Raw genomic sequence first — 24,140 nt, forward strand, 5'->3', positions numbered from 1 at the left:
CGCTTAATGTATCTACTGAATGCTCTGCTTTTAGACCGGACCCTGGCTAGTTACAATACAGGTCAAATTTTAGCAACACTCGAAAACGCCGATTCTGCTCGATAAAACAACCGAAAGCGAGGCAGATATGCATAGAAACAAAGGAAAAAGGCACGCTAAGAAGAAGAGCAAAAGATTTTAGATCTGCTCGGGATACGCATCAATCATATCGCCGAGATACCCCATATCCTCAATCAGCTCCTGCATCATACTGTTGATGGTAGCTTCAGCCTGGTCACTGTTAGAGCTGTAGCCATGTGTTTTGGCGGTGATGGTAGCTGAGGATGCATCGGTTTTCCCACAAAGACTGATCTTCTCGTCGCTGAAGGGATCAGATGTCATCCATGAGAAGGCAGGTTCTGCATCCTTGGTCTCGTCTTGACCGATATGCAGGTTAGACAGGCCAAAAGCGTCCAGATAGTTGTTGTGCGTAGAGTCTTGACAGATATCAGACAAGTTACTTTCTAGCGAGGTACTTGCCGAGAAACTGTAGTTTGCAGGAGAGTTGCCATCGTTGTTCAAGGTGGACGATGATGTCATGGAGCATGGGGAAATTATTTCGGTGTCGGTGCTGCAGTCGGAGAAACGGCTTCCACATGGAAGTAGAGGGGATTCATGAGGGGAGGGGGTCAAGCTCGGAGAGGAGGAGTCGACGGTGGACTTGGAGAAGTGGCTTTGTAAATGGTTGAGGTCGAGGGGTTGGTATGAAGGTGTGGATGTCCATGTGGAGTTGAATGTTTCATCCAAGACGGAAGAGGGACTGTTGGGAAGTGTGGGAAGACGCTTGGTGTAGAGGTCGATGGGAGATAGAGGTTCATGGGCGTCGAGCTTGCACGGTACTTCCACTGTTGAAGGATATGTGGTGGCAGTGTTAGCAGCCGTGGTGTTCTGGCTTGGACTGGAATCGTAATTGACAGAATTCCTCAACGGTGTTTGGGCAGGGCTTCGGGACCTGGAGCGGGCTTGGGGTTGGCCTGTTTGGTATAATGGGTCCAAGGTATGGCAATTAGTCTTTATATTCGGGTGGTAGTTCGTATTCTCCTGTTCGGGAAACCTGTCGTCAATGACGAGGTCTGCAGGCGAACCACACGGAGAAGCTAAGGATGAGGAAGTGCCCGGGTATTCTGGACGCAGATGATAATTCTTCGTTGGGGTTTGATGACTCTGCTCAAGCACGGGAGTGTCTCTGGTCAAGGATATCTCTGGCACTTTCGTGTTCTTCTCCGAGGTCTCGTAAGTGGCTGAGCGAGGAGACACACGGTTGAAGAATGCAGTACGAAGTCCAGATGATTTAGGAGCAAGGCTGCTCATGGGGAGTTTCAGGTCTAGGGATAGTTTGCCGCCAACCTTGAACTTGCGACTAGCGGCTCGGGGCTGGGAGAAGCTCCTGCCATGCGTTTGAGGTCCAGGAGACGCGAGAGACCCACGAGCCTCCTGCGGTGCCAGGGCAGCAGGAGAAGTGACCAGCCGGGGCAGTTGAGGGCGCGGTGGTGGCCTTGGGTTGACATACTTGTCATCAGGATTCATGGTCTGCGGAACCGACAGCTGGGAGCTTGCACTCCCGTTCCGGCCATGTGAAATGACTGATGGAGGTAGGTATATAGGGACATTAAGCACGTTGAGCGGCTGTCCAGGTAGCAAAGGGCACGATGTCGTCCAGGCTTCAGACTCATTATAAAAATCCAAGTCACCGTCAAGGACATACTATTGGGACTAGTCAATATATATATATAGATCTATCAGTGCAATGGGATACATACGTAGTACCAGTAAGTCCCGCCCATCTTCAGGCCACCATCTCGACCCGGATAGATCGGATTCCCGTGGCCATCGCAGATAATGTTGGTGAAGGTGTGGCATCCTCTCCAATGGCCTCTGCCGGTACGCGAGTCCTTTTCCATGGGGTAGCCCTTTGCAAAGTTGTCCCATGAGCCAAACAGGCGGACGGACCGGGCTGAAGGAGGAGTCCGTCTGCAAGTATCCGTCAGCGTCTATCCATTATAGCAAATATGAAGGACTGTCACTTACACAAGGAATGTCATTAACGTCGTGGTAGCCGAAGTAGCCATCTTGATGCGATTGACAACCAGTAGAACGTATATGAAGAAATGAAGATATGAAAAGAACAAAAGGAACAGGAAGAAATGTATGAACTGGAACCAGCCAGGGAGATATAGATGCAATGAATGAACTGACGGGAGTAAAGAAAAACACAGCAGCTTCGAGAGAAGAGCTTCACTGCTCTGTTGTCTGCGAGCTCTTCATCGTATGCAATATCGATGCCCTTATGTAGAGTGTTTCCTTGCCCTGCTGCATCAGCTTTTTGTTTTTTTCAATGCAAGATGATGCTATATTTATTTGACCTCAAAGGACCTGAAACCAGTCCCCTTTGGCAGCACTCTCGTTTCAAGATGGACAAGAAGAAGAAGAAGCTCTGGAAGATGCCGCGACTTGCGAACGCTGTCAGGGCTCTCTGGCACTGGCGCTGGCTCCGCCTTTCTTATTTTTGGACGCTGAGCATGGGGCCCAGCAAGGGACAGCAAGGAATTGCAAGGAACAGACAGGGACGGCTTGCCAGGAAAATCCCCTTGCCAGGATGAGGGAGAGACCGAGCCACTGAGCAAGCTTCATCGGGATCCCCAGTCTGTCTGCCGCGAAATTGGCTGTGGATATTCGCTGACTGTCGCTACGGAGTTTTTTCTGTCCCAATAGGAGTACGCAGCTCGGCTTGCTCAGCCGGCCAGCCATAGGCGAGAAGACGAGGATTTCCACTGGACTAGCAGTTCTTGACTTTGCAAGGTAGCCACTGACGATGATGATGGCCTGCGGATCTGGGTCAGCCAGTAGGTGAGCGATCGTCGATACGGGGGCAGGACAGCAGTTCTTCACGCCTTCGTTCGTCTTCCGCTCAGCTCGCCGTCGTACAAGGAGGCGTTGATGGCGGCCGCGGCTTGATTGGATGTCAGGGACGCCTCTGGGGCCCTTCTGGCGCTCGCTGCAGGGCAAGAGACGGTTCGTCTTCATGCATGTTGACTGTCTCATCTTCTGTTGTTTTGAAACTGTTAAGCGCCGGCGTCGTTGTTGGTCCTTTGCAGATGTTGTTGTTGTTAGTCGACAGTTGAGACGTCACTAGCTAGCTAGTTGCTGGGATGGCCGTCACTCTGGCTGGCATGTCTGATGTCTGCCATCTTGACATGCGGCCGTTGGACCGTTCCTCGTGCAACAGTCGAACCTGTTTATGGCTGGTCTGGGGCCAGATGTTAGGTTACGCCAAATGTCTCGCTGGTAATCTCTTGTGTTTGTGATGAAAGATGCCAGTTATCTAGTTAACCGCCGGCGCGAAGTGTTGGATGGGGCCACCCCTTGCCCTTAAGAGATCCTGATAATGCCACCCTGCAGCTCAAAAATTAAGAGACCAGAGTGTTTCGGATATGGTGTTTAATTTCTCTACTTGTTAGGCTCAGGTATGTTAATTTAGCTGTACAGGAAGATAGGCCGGTTCGGGCAGTTCCCGTGCAAGATGAGAAATACCACGGCTAACGTGGCAGTGTAACGGACTCAGCGGAGCGGAAGAAAATACCCAAAGAGAGGGGAGAGAGGGAGAGGGGAGAAGAATGGCCGCTCAAGGGGCCAAGGAGAAAGGAGAGACAGGAGGAAAAGGAGAAAAGACTACTGCCGTCCGCCAGTAGCGTTCTTTCGATCATATTTCTTGTGCACGGCACCGAGGACCACCTTCAAGACCCCGTCCGCATCGAGCCCGCCGCCAGCCTGTGTGCCATCCCAGGGAACAGTGTCGACCATGTCACGGATGTTGTTATGGCCAGCTAGGGCGTCGTCCAACTCTTTGAGATCCGCCGCAGCCTCGGGGTCATTTCCAACTTGGAAGAACTGGATGCCTATCTGCCATGGCACGGCGTTGAGTTTATCCAGTTTCTTCGCTGCCTGGATGATAACACTCTCAACATCGTCCGTTGGCACCCCGTCCGTGATAACAATGATGTTAAGCGGCCGCACCGCATTGTCTCGTTCATCGGGGCTCATGCTCTTCGAAGCTTCTTCAAACCCCTTCAAGTACGGTTTCAGGATATGATTTAGCCTGGTCCCCGTTGGAGTCCCGCCGCAAGGGCTCACGGCCGTAAACACTTCGCGCACATGTCCTGTGTCCCGGATGTTGGAGTATGCTCCATTCGAGGAGTCTGAGCGGTGGTTGAGGAAGTATATCTCTACCCCATCCTTGTCCTGAGCGGTGCAGATGGGGGCGACCTTGGCCAACGCGTTTTCGGTAGCTTTCCAACTGGCCCCTCGCATGCTACCGCTGTCGTCAATGAGGAAGACGGTATCGAATTGGGCGAGAAACGAGTCTGGCCGGTCTGGACTCGCGGCCAGAGAGCCACCCTCACTTCTTGATGCAGCTGGGAAACTTGGAGCCGTCGTCGAGGTGGTTGAGACGGGTGTGTACGCTGGTGGAGCATCTAGATGACTGCTTCCTGTAGATATGTTATTGCTATATGTTGACTTCTGAGCAGGCGAGCTCTGTCTATTCCGGCTCAGGAATTTTAGAGGTGACTTTGAACTCGACGATGATCCGAACAACGGCATCTTTTATGGCAATATCGTGGTTTCTGATAACGGATGGAGATCCTCTAGACGTCTTTCACAGACTTCAAAGTTCTGGGAGTGTCGAATGGATGGTTAAGCAGTCAGCAAAGGAGCGGCTGCTCGGCGGTTAAATAGCCCTCCCGGTGAAAGAACCGGAGTGACTATCGCCATTCACCGGGAATTGCCCGAATAAGGCAGATCCTGATCCATTATCCACTCTGCCAAACAGCATCTCAATTTGAATTCAGAGGCAGACATCGTTGCCGTAGTGGATGAAGGGCTATGCTGGTCATCCACCTTCTTCTCCCTGACCGTGAAGTGTAGTTATTATCGGCTGTGATTAGCTCATGCACGGCAACCCTGCTCCCCCGTACAGAAAACGTGTCTGCGGCCCGGGTCCTGGCCGTGCTCATCATATCTCGCCATCCTTGCCATCCTGCCGCTGTGTTTCTGGTGTCTCTCTGACACTCCTGACGCTGTCAACAAGATCTAAACAACGCCAGAAAAAACATCCTTGTTCGTGTCGTTTTGAGTTTTGAGGCTGAGGTGAGGCTTAGCTTTACTGACTAAGCATATCAACTGCAGTTTGAGGTCGACGAGGAGGTTTATACAACACGATGGATGCATAAAGGGGGATTCTAGTGGTTGTGATGCCGAGGATTATGCCTTATCAGATGGAAACGTTGCTTAAACGGTCCGTATTCTCTCGTTGCATAATTCACAGCCTGGCTCGACCCATAGAAAGCCCATAACCTTGAGTCTACACAACAACTCCGTGCTACTAAACGAAATACCGAGGAAATAGAAAAGCCTTATGACACTTAGACAAGGATAATATCACAGCTAGACCGGAGGGGCTGTCACCTGTATGCTTTGATAGCAAGCTACTGACATACCCAGCTGTTAGGATCCGAACTGTCTCCCCCCATATACACATTTCGGCGTGGATACCTATCATCACCACCTATCAGTATATACCCTTAATGGAAGAAGATGAGAGAATACCAACCTGCAGTGCCTTCGGCATAGTGAAACGCCAGATGTGATCTCGTCGTCCACAAATTTGACACCCTCAATAGTATCCGGTGCAACATCCTTTTCAACCCAATCAACAAGAGCAGCGAGGACATTGGTCTCCCCTTTGAATTCGATGCCTTCTGAAGTAGCTCCGCCCCCCTGACCTAGAACCCATGCGCCCGGTCCTCCACTGCAATGAAACATGCCCGATATGCGAAAGATGCGGAGAAAACGATCGAGGTGCCTAGCACTGCCAGCACCGTCAGACTGCAAGAGGTAATTATAGTATCGTTCGGTGTTGAAGCTGGTTATCTGATTATCCTGTCCACCATGGTACACAATAATCTTGCCGTTCCGCTCTCTGTACTCGGCTAGGTCATAGAATGTCGGCCATGTTTTAATACCTCCAGGGTTTCGGGCTTCTGCAACCGCGGCATCATGTATAGTGAACGTCGATGCGTTCCATGACGGGTTGTAAATGACATATTTGAACCATTCATCGGAATAGCTGAATGGTTTCCCCGCGTACAGCTTTGTGGTGGCTAACTCTTCGCTGCCCGGCTGCATGGCTGGATATATCAATCCGCCATCCTCGCCCATGAGTGGAGAAAATATCTTCCGCACAATATCAACTTGGACTTGGCTTAAGCAATCTGTTTCTTCTCCTGATTTGCATAGGAGTGCATCAGCATTAAAGTGGCAGAGTGATGGGTCTTCGATGATCCCGTCCATCACCCCGTCAATACCATCACATTGTCGCAGTACCTCCCTGTGGATAAATGTTTTCCAAGCTTTTGCGGTGATGAAATCCGGTGACTCTACACTGCCAGTCAGCGGGAAGAAGCCAGCTCTCCACGAAACCAGGTTGTTGAAGTCTAAACCTGGAGCTCCGGCAACAATGCCATCGAAGTCTTCAGGGAACTTCACTGCTGATTGAAACCCTTGCCGCCCACCGAGAGAACAGCCTATATAGTATGACTTTCTGTGTGGTCTATTGTAGTATTGCGCCACAACCTCTTTTCCAATGGCTACGCTCGTATGCAGGCTTCAAGTTATAGTGTTAGAAAGGTATGATGAAAGATATGGGAAGGCGGCCACGTACGCTCTCCATGAGAAGTCGATTTGAACATCATAGTTATGATACATCGTCACGGCAGTAGTACCATTGTGTCCATTATTCGAACCGACTACAGCAAACCCATTCTTCACCCCATACGCAAGGTCCTCATACTTGATGCCTAGATATGTCGTTAGAATGGCCGTAAAACCCCTTGGCATATACTTGCCCTGGATGAAATATCCCCATATTGAAGTAAACTCACATCCGTCAATTCCACCATTTCCCGTACCTAGAAATCTTCTTCCCTTCCATTCCAAAGGCAGCCAAACTTCATAATAAACACCGGACCTACAAGACGTGGCAGTGTACAGCGTCACTCGACATATATCTACAGGAACTACCTGGTTCGGCCTGTTGCATGAAGGGTCATTGAATGGAAGGCTCAGGTTTGTCCCCGCTGGAATGTAGGATATTGTTTCGGCATCTGGGAATTGGAGGGTTTCTGCGCTGCATCTTCTTTCCAACGGCAACGGGGTCACTAGATGCACTAGTGGTAGTAACAAGAGAAGTTTTGTCAATATAGAGAGAGCCATGGTTGGAGGGTGGGTGTCTTGAAGCCGGGGGCTAGGGGCATATGCGACATAACCCAACACCCAACGTCTCCATAACGGATGAGAAGCGAGTTTGGGGATCAAGGTGGAATTGGGGCTAGGGAAAAAGAAATTATGGGATTCATGGATCTTTGGACATGAGCTGACAAGGATGCGTGTTGATTAGTTACATAAATGTTGGGTGTAAGTGGTTTTGGTAGGCTGTTAGAAATAGCTTCTACCTATAGCTAGCTAGTTAACTAAGTTAATCTGTGCAAAGTAACCATTAAATAAATAGTCATAACTCATCAATTAAATAACCACCTAATAGTTAACCTGCTATTTCCTTCCTTAATATGGAAAACGACTACCTAATTCTAGACCCATAATGAAAAATCTTATCCCATGTCTTTCACGATATCCAGTATTGAACTTTGATAAGTTTCAATCCACTTTACTACCCTATCACCATGCTTGACTTCGTTGTTATACTTGAAGTCCACTTCTATTTGACCTCTTTCGATGATTATGGTAATGTCAAACACCCCTACGGTGTTGATTGAAGGCATCTCGGCAGGCTTGCAATCACTTGGAAGAGGGATGGCTTCTATCAGGGAGGATTCCCTCTCAAGTTGCTGAAAATGCCCCAGGAAGTTGAAGTTGATTTCGATAGGGTCATTATAGAAAGCCTGTCTCCCTCTAGGATTCAAGTATTTGGAAGAGAAGTAGGACCACCCACAGCAAGGAATGCCCCGCATGCTTTCCTTCGTTTTGATGATGAAATCAAGTAGCTCATCTCCTTCTCGCATATCTAATGGGACAGGAAATATTATGGTGAACCATCCTACCGTTTGCGATACATCGAGGTTTTCGTCCCCCCAGCCAAACCGTCCATGACCTTCGGTAAAGATGGGAGGAAGATCTCTATCTTGGAAAACTTGTGTAAACGAGTAGCTTAGGGCAGCCATCATCAATTCATGCGGCCTAACTTGTAGTTTATCGCTACAAGAACCTATAATTGCTTTGCTTGTTTGGGTATCCAGGAAGAACTGTCTTCTAGCATAGATCTCCTTGCCATTCTGTTGGTCCTTTAAACCCCAGTAGTCTAAAGATGGATACTTGGGCATGGAATGCAACACAACGCTCGGCTCTAAGTGGGTGAGTGCATATTTATTCTGCAAGAGGCACCATTCCATAAATGAGATTGAGCTCGGAGTGGTCAATGGTTGAAGTGATAATAAGTTCTCAATATCTTCGAAAATGATTCGCCACGAAACGAAATCAATCACAAGGTGGTGGGCTGTAATGAATAAAGTCTGTTGACCAACATCTTCAAAAAGAGCTGCCACAAACAAGGGGCCACGCTCGATGTTGATCGCTGCTCGGCACCTTGAAATAAGAGCTTTCTTCTGCATATCGTCGGTTCCGTGGTAACACTCAAAATGTAACGAACCTCCGACATCTTGAGAAATATACTGTGTCATTTTTCCCATGGAATCACTGGAGAAGCGTGTCCGTAGCATTGGGTGCCGTTTAACAATTTCTTCGAGGGTATTCCTAAGCATCTGTGACGAAGTATACTTGGCAAGACGCAAATAGAAGGGTAGATCTAGCAGGTCGGGGCCGGAGGGCCTTGTGTCAAAGTGGAATTGCTGGATAGGTGATAAACTGAACCGGGACCCAGGTTCCTTTCTGGATATCGGTATTAGGCTACTCGATTCAGCTTCTTCTAAGCAGCTTGTAAGCTTCGATATGGTGTCCTTTTGCATAATATTGCGCAACGAGATAGTTAGTCCGTGCTGTTTCAATGCTGTGCATACTTGCATGGCAGAGATGGAGTCGCCTCCCAAGCTGAAAAAACTGTCATCAAGCCCAATTTGGCCAGTGAAGTTTAATACCTGCGCCCATACTCTTTGAATTGTTCTCTCGGTTTGACTTAGAGGCAATCTCTTCAGCGAAAAGCTCTCGGAGTCAAGGGACGCCAGATAGAGGCGATTCAGTGACTTTCCAAGTTCACGTAAACGCTTCCGGTCGACTTTTCCATTAACCGTAGTAGGCATTTCATCCACAGGTATAAATGCACTAGGGATCATGTGCGCCGGAAGGTGAGTTTTTAATCTACTCTTAAACCCTGCTACCGCTTCGCCGACTGCTGCTGAACACTGTTGTCGAGACTGGCTATGCAATTTTCCAGGATATATGAAGGCCACTAGGGCTTGCTGGCTGCTGCATTGGGGTGTAATGATCTCTGCAACAATGAGAGCATCTTGTTGTAGATTGCCTCCATTTTCCAGAGAGGTGTTGCACCAAATCCTTCGTACACATGACTCTACTTCTCCCAACTCAACCCTTTGACCTCGAATTTTTACCTGGGTGTCTACTCGTCCAATATAACGGAGTGTACCGTCCGGATTATATTTCACAAGATCCCCAGTCTTGTAAAGTCTTCCACGGCGACCAGGATACTCACCATGGCCTTGCAATAGCCAAGACGGGTTCTCAATGAATGAGATGGCTGTTAGAGTGGGATCATTTAGGTATCCACGTGAAAGTATACTTCCTTCAACTAGCAACTCACCAACTGCACCTACAGGTACAAGTTCGTGATGGTTCTCCGGATCAACCACCCATGATAGAGATCCCACTGCCTTCCCAATGGTCTGTGGTGATACCTGCTTTGCTTTAAGGTCATGCATGACGCAAAAAACGACACATTCAGTTGGCCCATATCCGTTAATAAGCTTAGGAACATTTTTCCATTTCTCCACGACGCTGGTGGGAACGGTCTCCCCCCCAATAATTAAAGTCTGCAGTGATGGAAGGGTTCTTGGCTGTAATATTTGGGCCACAGACGGTGTGAGGAACAGCGTGTTTATCCCCATTGAGTTGATGTTTTCTGTTAGGTTAAGCAGCCTTGACTCGTCAGAGGGTATACAGACACACCCTCCATAGACGAGTGTTGTCAAAAACTCCATGATGCTAGCATCAAAAGAGTGAGATGCAAACTGAAGAACTCTTGATTGCCTGCAAAATCCCAACTTCATTCCATGGGCCAGAATACTCGTACTCGCTGCTTGATGTTCAACCACTACCCCCTTGGGCTTTCCCGTGGTTCCAGAGGTAAATATAACGTATGCGGCAGACTTCAGACTACAACAAGGTATGTGGTTATCGATGTGAATTCCGGTCTGGGTATGTAGATCTGCTGCGTATATGGTACTGTACCCGCATTTTTGTACGAAATCTCCATATTTTCTAGATGTCACAACAACTATAGGCTGTATTTCGTCCATAATTAGCTTTGCGCGATCTGGAGCTTGGAATATATCAATCGGAACAAAGGCGCCGCCGGACTTGAGTACCGCCAGTATCGCTACAGCCATCCACATGGACTTTTCAAGGCAGATAGGGACCAAAACTTCTGCTCCAACACCCTGCTCGCATAGAAAAGATGCTAGCTCCGTGGAAAAGTCATTGAGCTGCTTGTATGTTAACTCTCCATCCCACGAGTTAACGGCTAGGGCTTCTGGTTGGTCACTGGAAACCTCGACAACGAGATCATGAAGACAGCTCTCAGATGGGGAAGAGAAATTAGAATTCCATTTCCAGATATCTGATGAGTCATATGCATTTAACATATGTATCTGCTTCAACTGTTTCGACTGCATGTCAATGGACAACATCTGCCTAATTATATGCTCAAACTGTCGGAGAATTCGTGTCATTTGAACCTCGTCTATTACAGCAGAGTCAAAGTTAGCGAGAACGTGCATTCCTTGTTGTTCCAATTGACACTCGAGGGTAAGCACATATTCGCTGAAGTTCACAACCGCCTCAGCCGGGTATTCAGTTTCTTTCCCGTCCCATGAGAACAAGCTATTCTTGTTATGCTCCATGTCTTTAGGCTGGATCACTAGTATAGTTTGAAACTGGCAGGCCCTTCGTGTGTCTTCGTTTATTTGCTTGATATGCTGTAGGCCGGTTTGCTCGAAGGCGATGATATCAGCAGCCCAGCGCTGAACCTTTTGAAGTAAGTCACGCAGTGGGAAGTTCCAGTCCACAACAATACGCATTGGCACTGTTGCTATCGTAGGGGCCACGATTTTATCAATCTGTGAGACAGCTGCTTGGCGACCAGACACCAACAGTCCCGTGATAGTATCATTAATGCCACAATACGTTGCGGATATGATGGACCATGCGGCTTGGATGATTGTTGGTGCCGTAAAATTGGTATTTGTCCATGGCAAGTGAACCCGAAATTTGACCTGCTTATCTGCAGATGGGCAGTATGCAGGGGAGGATAACGTTGGAAATGGTAATGCCTCCAACCCATCAAACTGTTCGGCCCAAAATCTGTCTGCATATTCATGGTCGAGCTCGGTGACGTATTTTATAAAGGCCTGAAAATGGACGGGTGGCTCATTTAGGCGGGTATGGTATCCTTCAGCGGACCTGGCCTTATAGACTGCTTGAAGATGGTCCAAGATGAGCGATATAGACCAACCGTCATATATAGCATGGTGAATGGTCCACACGAAAAAATTCTTGCCAGATCTACGATCTTGAACTAATCCTGTTCTAGAAAGAGGTTCACCGAAAGCCATGCTTCGGGCCTTGTCCTCTTGTATATATGTGAGAATATTGGATCCAGAAACCCAAGTATTGCGATGGTCGGTTATGACTTGGAAAACTCCTTTTGATGGCAGACTTACGAAACGCGTTCGTAGAATTGGCAGCATTTCCACTACCTTGTCCCATGATCGAGTAAAATTGCAAATATCGACATTATTTTGTAATTCATAGGCGTAACGTGCAATGCAGGCGCCGTCATGCTTGACTGCCAACGCCAGTAAACCTTGCTGGAGGGGAGTACAGGGAAAAATATCGTGAATTTTCTCGGTTTTCAATAGAGTTTTCACTTTCTGAAGAATGCTGTTTTTCTCCATGTCACCAAGAAGTGAGAACGGGCGTACTAACTGGTTATCTGGGAAGACGGAGGCCTGAATTGTCTCTGAAAGCCCACCAAGAGTAGGATGTCGTAATATGTTGGCGACTGATAGAGAAATTCCTTCACTCTGAGCAATAGCAGCGAGTCTCATTGCCTTCACAGAATCACCACCAAGGCGCATAAAATGATCATCTAGGGAAATGGCATCCATTGGAATATTAAGGATCCTTGACCATAACGATTGAAGTTGTTTTTGCAAATGAGTTTGTGGAGTTCCCCTTTTTTGCGGGACCGAGATGAGCTCATCCCACGAATTAGACGGTGGAATAAGCATATCTTGTTGGTCTACCTGGATCTCTCTTCTTCCCAGGAAAGACAGCGAGCCATCCTCATTATACCTCACCAAATCTCTAGTTCTGTAAATTCGACCTCTGCGTCCAGGTAGATCAACGCTGGCTCCGCGGAGTAACCAGACAGGGTCATCCAAAAACTCCGCGTCAGCATTCCTTTCCGGAGTCATTAATGTTTCATTTGCAGGAGGAACTTCTAGCCAAAGTTCTCCAACAGCCCCAATGGCCGCAAGTTCGTTCTTGTTTATATCAATAATCCAGTAAACCTTAGGAGTATCTGGGCTGATACACCAATACTCTTTATAGTATTTTCGGTAGTATTTAGGCGGTGGTTCAGTGGCCAGTGATCCATTGACCAGAGCAGGGGGTATCTTATTCCATTCCCAAATGTCCTGTAAATCGTGACCTGTGATTGTTTCCAAGCTTGAAACTAGAGATGAGCCGCTATCCTGACGGCTTACTTGTCTGAGCAAGTATTCAAACTGCTGGATCAGTCGCTTCACAGTCCGATACTGAATTATACTCGAGTCAAACGTCCAATGTAGAACTAGGCTTTGATCTATGACCTGGCATTCAAGCATCAAGGAATATGTGGAAAAAGTGTCAACAGTATCTTTCGAGCTGAGTCTTTGGGAAAAGAGGGATGACTCAGAGGTCTTTCTGTTTTCAGTATCCGTTTTAACTAATAAGAGTGATTGGAATTGGCATCCACGCTTTGCACCGTCACTGATGTGTTGAATATTCTGGAGACCTGTCTGCTCAAATGAAATCATTTCTGTCGCTTGTTTCTGTATTGTTGATAGAAGATTTTGGAGGGGGGCGCCCCAATTGATCCCTATGCGCACTGGAACTGTTGCAATAGTTGGACCCATAATATGCTCAACATCTCTAACGGCTGCCTGCCGGCCTGAAACAACAGCCCCAAAGAGTGCTTCCTGAACATTGGTATATTGAGCTATCAGAATCGCCCACACTGCGCGAATCATTGTTGATGGAGTGAAGCTCTTTCCGCTCCACCCAATTCCTGCGATTTTGTAGTCTATGACGTGGTCTGGGCTAGGCAGAAAGTCGGGGGATGGTAAAGGGGGGAATTGCACAGCTTTTAAGCCAGAAAATTGTTGTTGCCAGAAATTTGATCTTGCTTCCTGGTCAACATGGTTGATGAAATGTACAAACACTGGGAACGGAGTCCACGGTGTGATAGACCTGCCATGATATGCTTGGTCCACAGAATTAAGAAGTAATGGTATCGTCCAACCATCATATAGCGCATGATGAATAGTCCAAACAAAGTGTGTCGAGCCCAGTTCTCGGATAAGACAGAATCTTGAGAGAGGCTCTCCAAGCTTCATTGATTGTTGGCCGTCTACTTCTAGGTATAATTTGAGATCTGAAGCATAAAACCATGATGGCCGACTTCTCAATATTACTTGGGAAAGCCCAACCGCTGGTAACTCGACAATACGGGTTCGGAGTATAGGTGAGGCAGAAATTACTTGTGCCCATGCTTCGGTGAAGGACTCGACCTTAATGTTCGATGGGAGGGTATATGTGAACTGCGCAATATAATCCATTGGTCGCTGCGCAGTGATGGCTAGAAGACCTTCCTGTAGGGGAGTACAAGCAAAAATGTCTTCAATATCTCCAGGAGTAGTTTGACACATAGAAGTTGCCTTTTGCACCGTCTCCTGGATATTTATACCCGGCTGTAGTAAGGAAAATGGGGCGATGGTTTTCTTCATACTACTGTTGTCGGCTTTGAGTATCCCTGCAAGATCACCTAGCCTTGGGTTCATGAAAATATCCGCTACCGTTAAAGATAGATCATGCTGGCGTGCAAGGCCCACAAGCTTCATGGCGTGGATTGAATCACCACCGAGCTGGAAGAAATTGTCGTTCACACCAATGTCATAGGTGTCAAGGTGAAGTAGGCTAGCCCATAGAGATTGCATTTGCCGCTCCTGTGAGGTGCTCGGTTGGGGGTACCCTCGCTGCTGACTTTTTGAACCGAGTGCGATTATACGGTCCCAGGTGAGTAAGGAATATTCATCACGCAACAGACGACGGTTAACCTTCCCGGTGGCTGTCCTTGGCATATCTGCCAGAGTTATAAAGGCACTTGGAATCATATGTGACGGTACAGCTTCTACAAGCTTTGTATCTATATCTGCCAATGCTTTCTGAGTAACCGAAACGGGCATGCTTGGACCAGGACTAACAAAGGCTATTAGAGTGGGAGAGTCGCTGCCTTGTGTCCTGATAGTTTCAGCAACTACCACACCGCCTAATGAGCTGAAATCCGGGCTTAGAGCCTTAACAACACAATGTTCTATATCACCTAACTCAACACGTTGACCATGTATTTTAACCTGGGTATCTTTGCGGCCTAGGAAAGTGAGTGAGCCGTCAATGTTGTAGCACACAAGGTCTCCGGTCTTGTATAGTCGGCCCTGACGACCAGGGTGCCCAAGACAGCCTCGCAGAAGCCATGGGGGGTCTTGTATAAAGCAAGACATGGTTTGTGATGGATTGTTAAGGTACCCTTGCCCAACTAGCGGTCCTTCAATCCAAAGCTCACCTTCAGCTCCAACTGCAGCAAGTTCAGAGCCATCAAGCGAAACGACCCATGTAACAGTGCCTAGCGCAAAACCTATTCCATGGTCCTGTTTACCAGCGCTAACTTCCGTATACGTACTTACTACCGTACATTCTGCTGGCCCATATGCATTGATTATCCGTATATGAGGAGGCCAATTGTCAAAGGTTCCAGGCAACAATGCTTCCCCACCAAGGTTGAGTGTAGTAAGTGAGGGAATATCAGCAGGATCCAGAAGCTGAGCGACTGTAGGCGTTAGATCAACATAGTTGGCCTTAAAAGCTCGGATTGACCCTGAAAGGTTTTGCTTGCGATCCTCTTCTGAAGGAATACACAAGCAACCGCCAGCTGTAAGTGTATGTAATGCATTGGACCACGAAACATCAAAAGCGTAGGAAGCAAAATCATAGACACGTGATGTACATGTAAATCCCAGAGCTTTTTGGTGTTTGATAGCGCTGCAGAAATTCCCGTGCGAGATGATCACCCCCTTGGGCACTCCGGTGGTTCCGGAAGTGAACACTATGTATAGATTATGCGCTGGCCCGACTGATGGTAATGGATGATAAGGAATGGGGCATCGTGGTAGCTCATCCCCAATTTGGATGATAGGGCATTGGCAAAGCCTGGTGGCCAGAGCTACGTTGCGAATCGAAGATACAATAAAACGTGGGTTTGCCTGACTGACAATTGCTTGCAGCCGCTCTTCCGGCTGTGTAACATCCATGTTCACGGATACACCGCCGGCTTTCATAACACCGAGCATAGCAACAGGAGTCCAAATCGATTTTTCTAGGCACAGAGACACAATATCTCCCATCTTCAGCCCGAGTTCAACCAAACGATAAGCCAAACCTGTTGATTGGTCATCTAGTTGTTTATAGGTAATTTCACCGTCCCATGCACAGACAGCAAGCGCACTGGGGAATTTTTGGGCGACTGCAATAAACAATTTGTGGACACAGGTATCTTGAGAAGATGTGGGAATAATCGAATTGCGGCTCCATATATCACATAGATCGTATTCGTTAATAGTATTGATATTGCGTAAAGATATAGTGGAGTTGCGTTCGAGAAGTTGCAGCAGAATATGTTCCATTTGATATGCTATTCGGGTAACCTGGGATTTTTCAAGAACGGTTGGGTCAAATAGTAAGCATAGTTCTATGCCGTGACCTGTGGTATGGCATTCTACCACTAGCGCGTAGTCATACATTTTACTACCGTGGGTCGATTCAACCTCAAACACTGGCTCTTGCTTTCCAGAACTGGGTACGGTCGAAGAGAACTGGGAGGAAACGTTTGATTTTGGACGCCCTGTATTTGGAGGATTTATAGCCAGCACTGTTTGAAACTGGCATGCCCGTTTGGTCTCATCGCTCAGTCGTTCAATAAACCACATATGTATTTTGCCAAGGTGGAGTGCAGAAGTGACTTTGCGTTCGACATCCTTCACAGTTTCATCAATGTGACCATCCCAATTGAGTGTTATTCTTATAGGAATCACCGTTTGCTTTATGGATAGCGGAGAACCTCCGTTGAAATTTTGTCCGAGGCCGGGCCATGAATCCACCGACAATGCCCCAAAAACAATGTCATTTGAGTTGGTATAAGTCCCGATCAGTACTGCCCATGCTGTTTGAATGGTGGCTAGTAACTGAGGCGGACGTAGATCAGGTATAGGGTGTCGAATTTCATGATTCAGGATGCTTCTGGATTTGGGAATGTATGTACCAAAAGGAAGTCGAGGAAACTGAGGGGCAGCGCAACCAGTAAACCGATCTTTCCAAAATGCTATACACTCATATTCGCAGACACCTGTCATGTAAAAAAAGAATGCATCGTACAAAGTCCGTTCGTTTCCGGCGTTGCATTGAGAGTGAGATATATCGCCGCTATATTTCGTATCTAATGGGTAATCAAGGAGAAATGCAATTGCGTTGCATACCACAATAGAAAGTTCCCGAGCTACTGAATCGCCCATTGCAGACTTCCTGTAGTTGACTTTTATCGCAGTATCGCTCCCGTCAAGTTCCGCGGTAAGGGTCAAGTCAAACTTAAATATTATTATATTAGCATGGTCTCTAAAAAGGCATATAGATAGACGTATTGGTCGTAAGGATTAAACTAACTTCATCTGGATCTTCAGTTTCAATCTCTCTCAGATAGAACCTGCCTTCTGTGTATCTCTCATATTTGCGACTTTCACGTAAGGTTATTGCGGTGTTGAAGAGCCGTTGGGATGAAATTCCCAGTTCATGTTGTATTTCCGCAAAGGAGGCGTTTTGAAAAGAAAGATGTTGGATTGACTGCTGAGCTGTGGTCGAAAATACGTCTTCCCTGACGCCGTCAAGGCTGATACGACTTATCAGCAGGTTAATAAGCGGTCCAACCATGTTTTCTATACCGTTAATTGGTACGTCACGGCATGATGCCATATATCCAAAGCAAACATCTCGGCAGCCAGTATAATACGAGAGAACCAAGGCCCAAGCTACTTGAAGGAACACAGACCGGGTTATCCCTTGGCTTTGGCAATATGCATGAAGCTGGGTTGTGCTAGTTGATGGAATTAAAATTCGGCCATAATCACCTTCGGGAAGCTTCTGGGAGTCAGATGGGGTGTGTCTGGTCGGAAACTCGCATCTCTTTACTCCACGCAAGAATTTTACCCAGTATGCCACATCTTTTGATTTAGGACTGACAGATAAATGTTTAATGAGCTCATGGAACTGAGCGGCTTGGGGAAACGTAGCATGCTCGTATGATCTCATAATATCATGAGCTATTATAGAAATCGACGCGGCATCGATTAGGGTATGGCTTATATCAAGTCGGCAAGCGACGTCTCCACTTGATGAATGGCATACTGTGAATATGTGTGCCGGCTCTCCTATAGCAAAGTGGGATGGTCTGTGCTCCTTCAATAAATCCATTGGACATTTTTCCTGCGAATTTATGTATACCACTTTGGATGGCCTTGTATGCAGCTGTATTTGGACAAAATCACCCCGGTACGAATTTTGTACAAATATCGTGGAAAGAACCGTATGGCGGGCTACAACGGCCCTCCATGCCATACCAAGACTTACTGACGATATTTCTTCACCAGAACCAGCCTCACATTTCCAAATGAAAAAGGTAGCATATGTAGCAGCCCCTTTTTGAATGGCCATTAGAATACCCTCTTGGAGTGGGCTGCAAGGATATATGTCCTTCACTACGTCAGGGCTCACGCCCATACCGCTAAGGTCATTTATGAACAAGGAATCTAGTTCATCGTATGACATTTTCAGTAATGGAAAGTCGCCAGGGGTAAAATATGCTTGCATAGATGCCAAACTGTAGGCAGATGATTGTAGTTCTTGCGCGAATAGGTGTATCCATTCCTCAAGCCTGGCCTGATGTTGCATTTTCTGGTGAACATGGAAGGATATATTCATGCATCCATTGGTGACATTAACAATCACTTCGATATATCCAAAACGCTGGGCGTTAGATGATGTGCTGAGTGACCTTGCGGCTGTATGAGTCTCATTATCAATCTGGAAAATTCCGCCGGGGCGCTCTAGCTGCTGATACACGCCAGTGAAGTTGAGAGTCAACTCAGGGAAGCTATGACTTTTCCATGCCGTTCGGCCTTGAATGGTGTCATAACGGCATGAAAAGTACGGACGGCCTTTGCCTGGAACTTTCCGTCGAATATCCTTTGCGCTCTTTATAGAGGTAATAGTGCTCTCTCCTGCATGGATCGGGATATGGATGGGATGCAAGGTTGTAAACCACCCCACAGTTTCTGAAAGATCAATTTCAAAGCCATCCAAAGGCTCTCTACCGTGACCTTCAAGAAATATTGATGGTGGGTCACGGTCCGAGAAGATCTTTTGAAAGGAGTTAGCTAGAACACCAATAAGTATATCCGTACAGTCGGTCTTAAATGCAGAATTACTCGTCCCCAGTAATCTTTTGGTAACTTCTATGTCAAGAGTCCGTGTATATTGTATACTTCCGCCTTGCAAATTTTCCTTAAAAGAGATGCCCCAATATTCCAAATTAGGTGGTTTAATTGAAATTGGAAGAGCTTCGTTAAGGGATAATGCCTGGCTTTCGGCTTTCTGCAGCCTACACCATGTTTTGAAAGAGGTGGTCGGAAGGGAAAGCAATGTTTCCTTTCTAACTAAGAGCTCGAGTTCATGCCAAATGATGCGCCAGGAAACAAGATCCACAACAAGATGATGGGCAACGAGAAATAGGCGTTGGGATTCGTCTTCCAGGTTAAAAAGATCTGCAGCAAATACAGGGCCATTCAATATATCCAATGATGCCTGTCGGCGGTGTATAATACCGCGAATATCTTCTTGCAGGGATATATAATGCTCCTGGAATGCAACCTGGAACATATCATTGGATATAAATTGTTCCCATTCACTAGCTGCATTCTTTTGAAAACGAGCTTGAAGCATGGGATGACGCTCCATTAGCTTTTCCATAGCCCACTGAATGGTATAGCCTGATAATGGCTGTTTTAACTTTAAGAGGAATCCTTGATTGAAATGATTGAGCCCGTCTGGATAAAACTCGAAAAACATCCGCTGGATTGGGGATGGATCCCATGAAATATCCCCAGATTCCCTCTCTTCAAGCAAGGGAAGGTTTGGAAGCGCGGATGTACACATAGCAGCAACATTTTGAATTGTTTGACCGCGGAGAATTTCTCTTACTGTCACGGAGAGATTGTTGGCTCGACACCTGGAAACGACCTGCATAGCGGTGATAGAATCACCACCTATCCGGGTGAATGACATGGTAGTGGATAGGGTAGCTGTGCTCAAGTTTAGAACTTCAGCCCAAATCTCAAGCAGGGTTTTCTCAACATCATTGCAGGGTGGAGTTATTCCATGTTGTCCCTGGATAAACAAATGTTCTTGGTATACCATTTGTCCAATTTCCCGTAGTTTTCGTCGATCTATCTTTCCATTGCTGGTCGTTGGAATATGAGTCAACGGTATAAATGCATTTGGAATCATGTATGGAGGCACTATTTCCGAAAGATTCTCACCCAGTCTTGCCACAAGATCTTGAGTTTCACCTTCAGGGACTGAGCAGTCTGAAGAGAATTCTCCAGTCTTCGATTCAGGGCCTTCTGCACATAAAAAGGCTACAAGAGTTGAGTTATCAGTGCCCTCTGGCCTGATCGTTTCCGCGATCACAACGCTTCTAGATGCACTGGGGTAGTTGTTATCCAACGCCCGACGTATATGGTACTCCACCTCACCAAGCTCTACACGTTGCCCACGAATCTTAACTTGTGTATCTTTGCGTCCTACAAAGAGGAGGGTTCCATCAGCATTGTATCGAACGAGGTCTCCGGTCCTATATAGGCGGCCGTGTCTGCCTGGGTGCCTCGTTCCATCACCATGGAGCAGCCAATCGGGGTTTTTAATGAAAGAACGCGCCGTTCGAGAATCATCATTGATATATCCTTGCCCTACAAGCGGTCCCTCCAACCAAAGCTCACCCACTGTGCCAATTGGTGCGAGAGTGGGGGAAGGTGTATTGGTAAGTATCCAGTTAGCACAAGCTAATCCATGGCCAATGACCATGTCACCTCTTCGCAGAATTTCCGCATCCATTGCTGCAGATACCACTGTGCACTCGGCTGGTCCATATACACTCAGTTTTCTGACGTGAGCTGGCCAACTCTGGAAATCGCTCCATTTTTGAGGTTCCCCTCCGAGGGCGATACATCTGATGCAAGGGAGGTTATGCACCTTCAATAGTCGGGCGACAGATGGTGTTATAAAAATAATGGTCGCATTGAACCTCAATATCGAGCCTTCGAGGTCGTTTTTCCTTTCGTGTTCGGATGGGATGCATAGACATGCTCCATGAGACAGAGATTGCAATGCGTTGAACCAGGCGATATCAAAACTATACGACGCGAAATCATAGACTCTCTCACCGGGACCGATCCCAAAAACTTTCCCATGGTGGCTGATTGCGGTTGCGAATGACGAATGTGTGATGATCGTGCCTTTGGGCGAACCGGTGCTGCCGGAGGTAAATAACACCATAAGCACATCGGAAGGGTCTGTGCTTGGTAATAAGTGAGGCTTGGCGCTTGCGCTAAAACCTAAATTTAGCGCTTGGTGTTCATCAGCGATAACCACCATCGTTTCGCTTCCTCCGAGTCCTTCTGCCACCTTTATGCTTTCTCGCGACGCTACGATCAGCTTAAGGCCGGTCAAACCAGAGACTATACTCTTCAACCGCCCCATGGGCAGTGTAGTATCCAGAGCGACGGATGCCCCACCTGCTTTCATGACCCCTAACATTGCCACCGGCATCCAGACAGATTTTTCGAAGCAAAGAGGAACAACTAGTCCCTTGAGTTCTGTCCCGAGCTGCCTGATGAGGCGACATGCTAACTGGGTTGCCAACTCATCGAGCTGTCTGTAAGTTAAAGTGCCATCCCATGCGCATACGGCCAATTCCTGTGGCTGCCGTTCCACCACCTCCGAGACCAAGTTATGTACACATTCCTTTGTAGATGTTGGTATGTTCGCGTTCCAGTTCCAGATATCGTTGATGTCCCCCGGAGGTGCTTTTTCAACTATTTGTGCCAGTGTGTGAGACTCGTCTGCCCTTGCGAGCTCCTGCGTCACAAAGCTAAAGTATGCGAGCATTCTTTTTACTAGCCATGTCTCTAAGATTGAGGCGTCAAATGCGGCCGTCATCTTAATCTCTTCCCTGTTAAGGAAACACTGAATAGTCAGGGCATAGGAAGACCGGCCCACATCTTTGTCAACTCGCCTCCATACCCCTAGAGCATTGGTCACCACATGGCTTTCCTCTCCTGGCTGCACAACTAACAATGTCTGGAAGCCACATGCCTGCTTGGCATCATGGCTTACCCGTGAAATATTTTGTAAGCCTAGGTGGTCGACAGGTTTCCTCTTTGCTATTTGTGCCTGAACTCTTGTCAGGTATGCCCCAACAAGTTCGTTGCCATGAATGTTCACATCGACTCTCACTGGGACTATGGCAATGGTAGGCCCAATTAATTCTTTTACCCCTGACATGGGTTCGTCTCTGCCAGATACAATTGTTCCAAAGACGGGACTATTAAAGTCCTGGAAACGGCTCTGGACAATTGCCCATGCGGCTTGCAGCTGTGCGGTTCTACTAACACCGGTTATTTTGGGTAGTGGAGGGCAACGCTGCTCCATCATAGCATCAACAACTGGCATATAGAAAATGGTCGGAAGCCGCGGAAAATTTTTATCCTGGGCACCTGCAAGCGCCGACTTCCAATATGCCTTATCCGCCTTCGAATTCTTCATCAAAAGATGTCTGACAAAGTCCTTATATTGGGGCACTTTCCCGATACTGCAGCCATTATACATGTTTGTAACCATTTCAACCATGGCATGGAACGACCAACCATCGTATAACGCATGATGAATGGACCACACAAACCATCTCGGTGTGTTTTCATTGTTGACAATCGTATAACGGACCAAGCGTTCACCAATACCCCATTTTCCTGTCATAGCTTCCTCCAAGTGACGTTCAAGAGAATTTGCATGATCCCACTGGATTGGGCCTTGAAGAACTGCCTGAACAAACCCCGCGCCATCGCATTGAACTATCCAAGTTCGCAAAAGAGCTGTTGTCTCGGCCATATCTTCAATGGCAGAACGAAATCTGTTCATATCTATGTCGCTGGCCAAAGACAAGACAATCTGTTTGATATAGGCTCCAGAACCGGCAGTTGATAAGCTTATCAAAGCCTCTTGCATAGGGGTACATGGGTAGACGTCTTGTATTTTAGCCCGGTCGATATGCAGAGATGCAGCGATTCGCTCATACATATGGTCCTTTCCTCCTGTGTCAAAATCCCACTCCCGGGAGTACACTTGCAGCGGCAAGCGATCTTCATCCGTTAGAAACGGCATTTTTGCGAGCAACTCTGGGTGTACTATGTATATGTAGAAATGAATTAAAGTTGCAATGGAAGGTAAGTGTGTCAAGCTTCTCGAAGGTGCTAACAAGCTTTCTTGGAGTCTCGCTGAAGCTTTATAGCCGCGAGGCACCAGCAGTATCGAGTGGGAACAAAAGGTTTATGCATGCACTATACCGGATTAGAGGCCCCTGTGAGCTACCGCCAAGCCGAAACTCCTAAACTTACTAGGTAGGTACATTCCAACTCGGAGAATGTTGGAGACTCTTGCATGTTATTAATGCCCGCATCCGCAATGCAGTAGGGTATGTTGACACTAATGCATCAGACATGCAGTTGTTAAATTACAGGAGTCACAGCGTGATGCTCATTCGAGGATAGCGCATGTCGGCAGACTGGACGACTATACGGAAATGTTCTTAATTGTGTTCTTAATTGGTATGGAGGCCTATCAGACATCTATCATTCACTTCATTTTTCATTCCTAAATAATGGAGGAAACAGCTAGACTCGAGAGCCTATTCGAAGCCTTAAAGGCACTCTTTTAAGATATGAAGTTCCCATCTTTCCGAAATAGCAGGTACATGTGGGCTTTTTCCCTGAAGCTTGATGCGGTTCGGCTTTGTATAGTTGCGAGGAATGATCTCTTTTTTCCTCGTATAACCGTGGTACCTATAGCGGAATAAGACACCCCCTCCTTCAGTTTCAATGTCCGGCTCACAATACTCCGGGCATCTTGGTATTGATTCCCATTCGCCATCAGTTTGTTGGAAGTATCATTTATGCAGCCTGTGAGAGAAGACCGGAGTATGTTCAAATACGCTAAAGCAACGGGTGATCACGGGAACAGGCATTCTGCCTTGGAACTGCTCCGTTTACTCTGCGTCATATTCCCGCTTGCCAGGGGACCAATGCTACATGCATGATGCTGAAATGAAGCTGCGTGTCACTTTGCCATCCATTTACCGGTTCCGG

General features: G+C 47.3%; 4 protein-coding genes across 4 annotated transcripts; all 4 read right to left on the reverse strand.

Annotated features, from left to right (window-relative positions):
- Positions 1-177: 177 nt before the first annotated feature.
- ARB_02146 (uncharacterized protein) lies at positions 178-3,081 on the reverse strand (the record flags this gene model as incomplete). Its single annotated transcript, XM_003011546.1, has 5 exons — positions 178-1,743; positions 1,800-2,010; positions 2,068-2,282; positions 2,403-2,552; positions 2,602-3,081. 5 exons carry the CDS (start codon positions 3,079-3,081, stop codon positions 178-180), a joined length of 2,622 nt encoding a protein of 873 aa, XP_003011592.1.
- Positions 3,082-3,708: 627 nt separating this feature from the next.
- ARB_02147 (uncharacterized protein) lies at positions 3,709-4,638 on the reverse strand (the record flags this gene model as incomplete). Its single annotated transcript, XM_003011547.1, has 1 exon — positions 3,709-4,638. One exon carries the CDS (start codon positions 4,636-4,638, stop codon positions 3,709-3,711), a length of 930 nt encoding a protein of 309 aa, XP_003011593.1.
- Positions 4,639-5,595: 957 nt separating this feature from the next.
- ARB_02148 (feruloyl esterase, putative) lies at positions 5,596-7,308 on the reverse strand (the record flags this gene model as incomplete). The annotated part of the gene is made up of 2 exons (XM_003011548.1): positions 5,596-6,637; positions 6,758-7,308. 2 exons carry the CDS (start codon positions 7,306-7,308, stop codon positions 5,596-5,598), a joined length of 1,593 nt encoding a protein of 530 aa, XP_003011594.1.
- Positions 7,309-7,703: 395 nt separating this feature from the next.
- ARB_02149 (uncharacterized protein) lies at positions 7,704-23,160 on the reverse strand (the record flags this gene model as incomplete). The annotated part of the gene is made up of 2 exons (XM_003011549.1): positions 7,704-17,258; positions 17,335-23,160. The coding sequence occupies 2 exons, from the start codon at positions 23,158-23,160 to the stop codon at positions 7,704-7,706; spliced, it is 15,381 nt and encodes a 5,126-aa protein (XP_003011595.1).
- Positions 23,161-24,140: the final 980 nt, after the last annotated feature.

Source organism: Trichophyton benhamiae, assembly GCF_000151125.1.
Source record: "Trichophyton benhamiae CBS 112371 chromosome Unknown Abenha-G-c-31b08.f1, whole genome shotgun sequence".
NCBI classification, from domain to species: domain Eukaryota; kingdom Fungi; phylum Ascomycota; class Eurotiomycetes; order Onygenales; family Arthrodermataceae; genus Trichophyton; species Trichophyton benhamiae.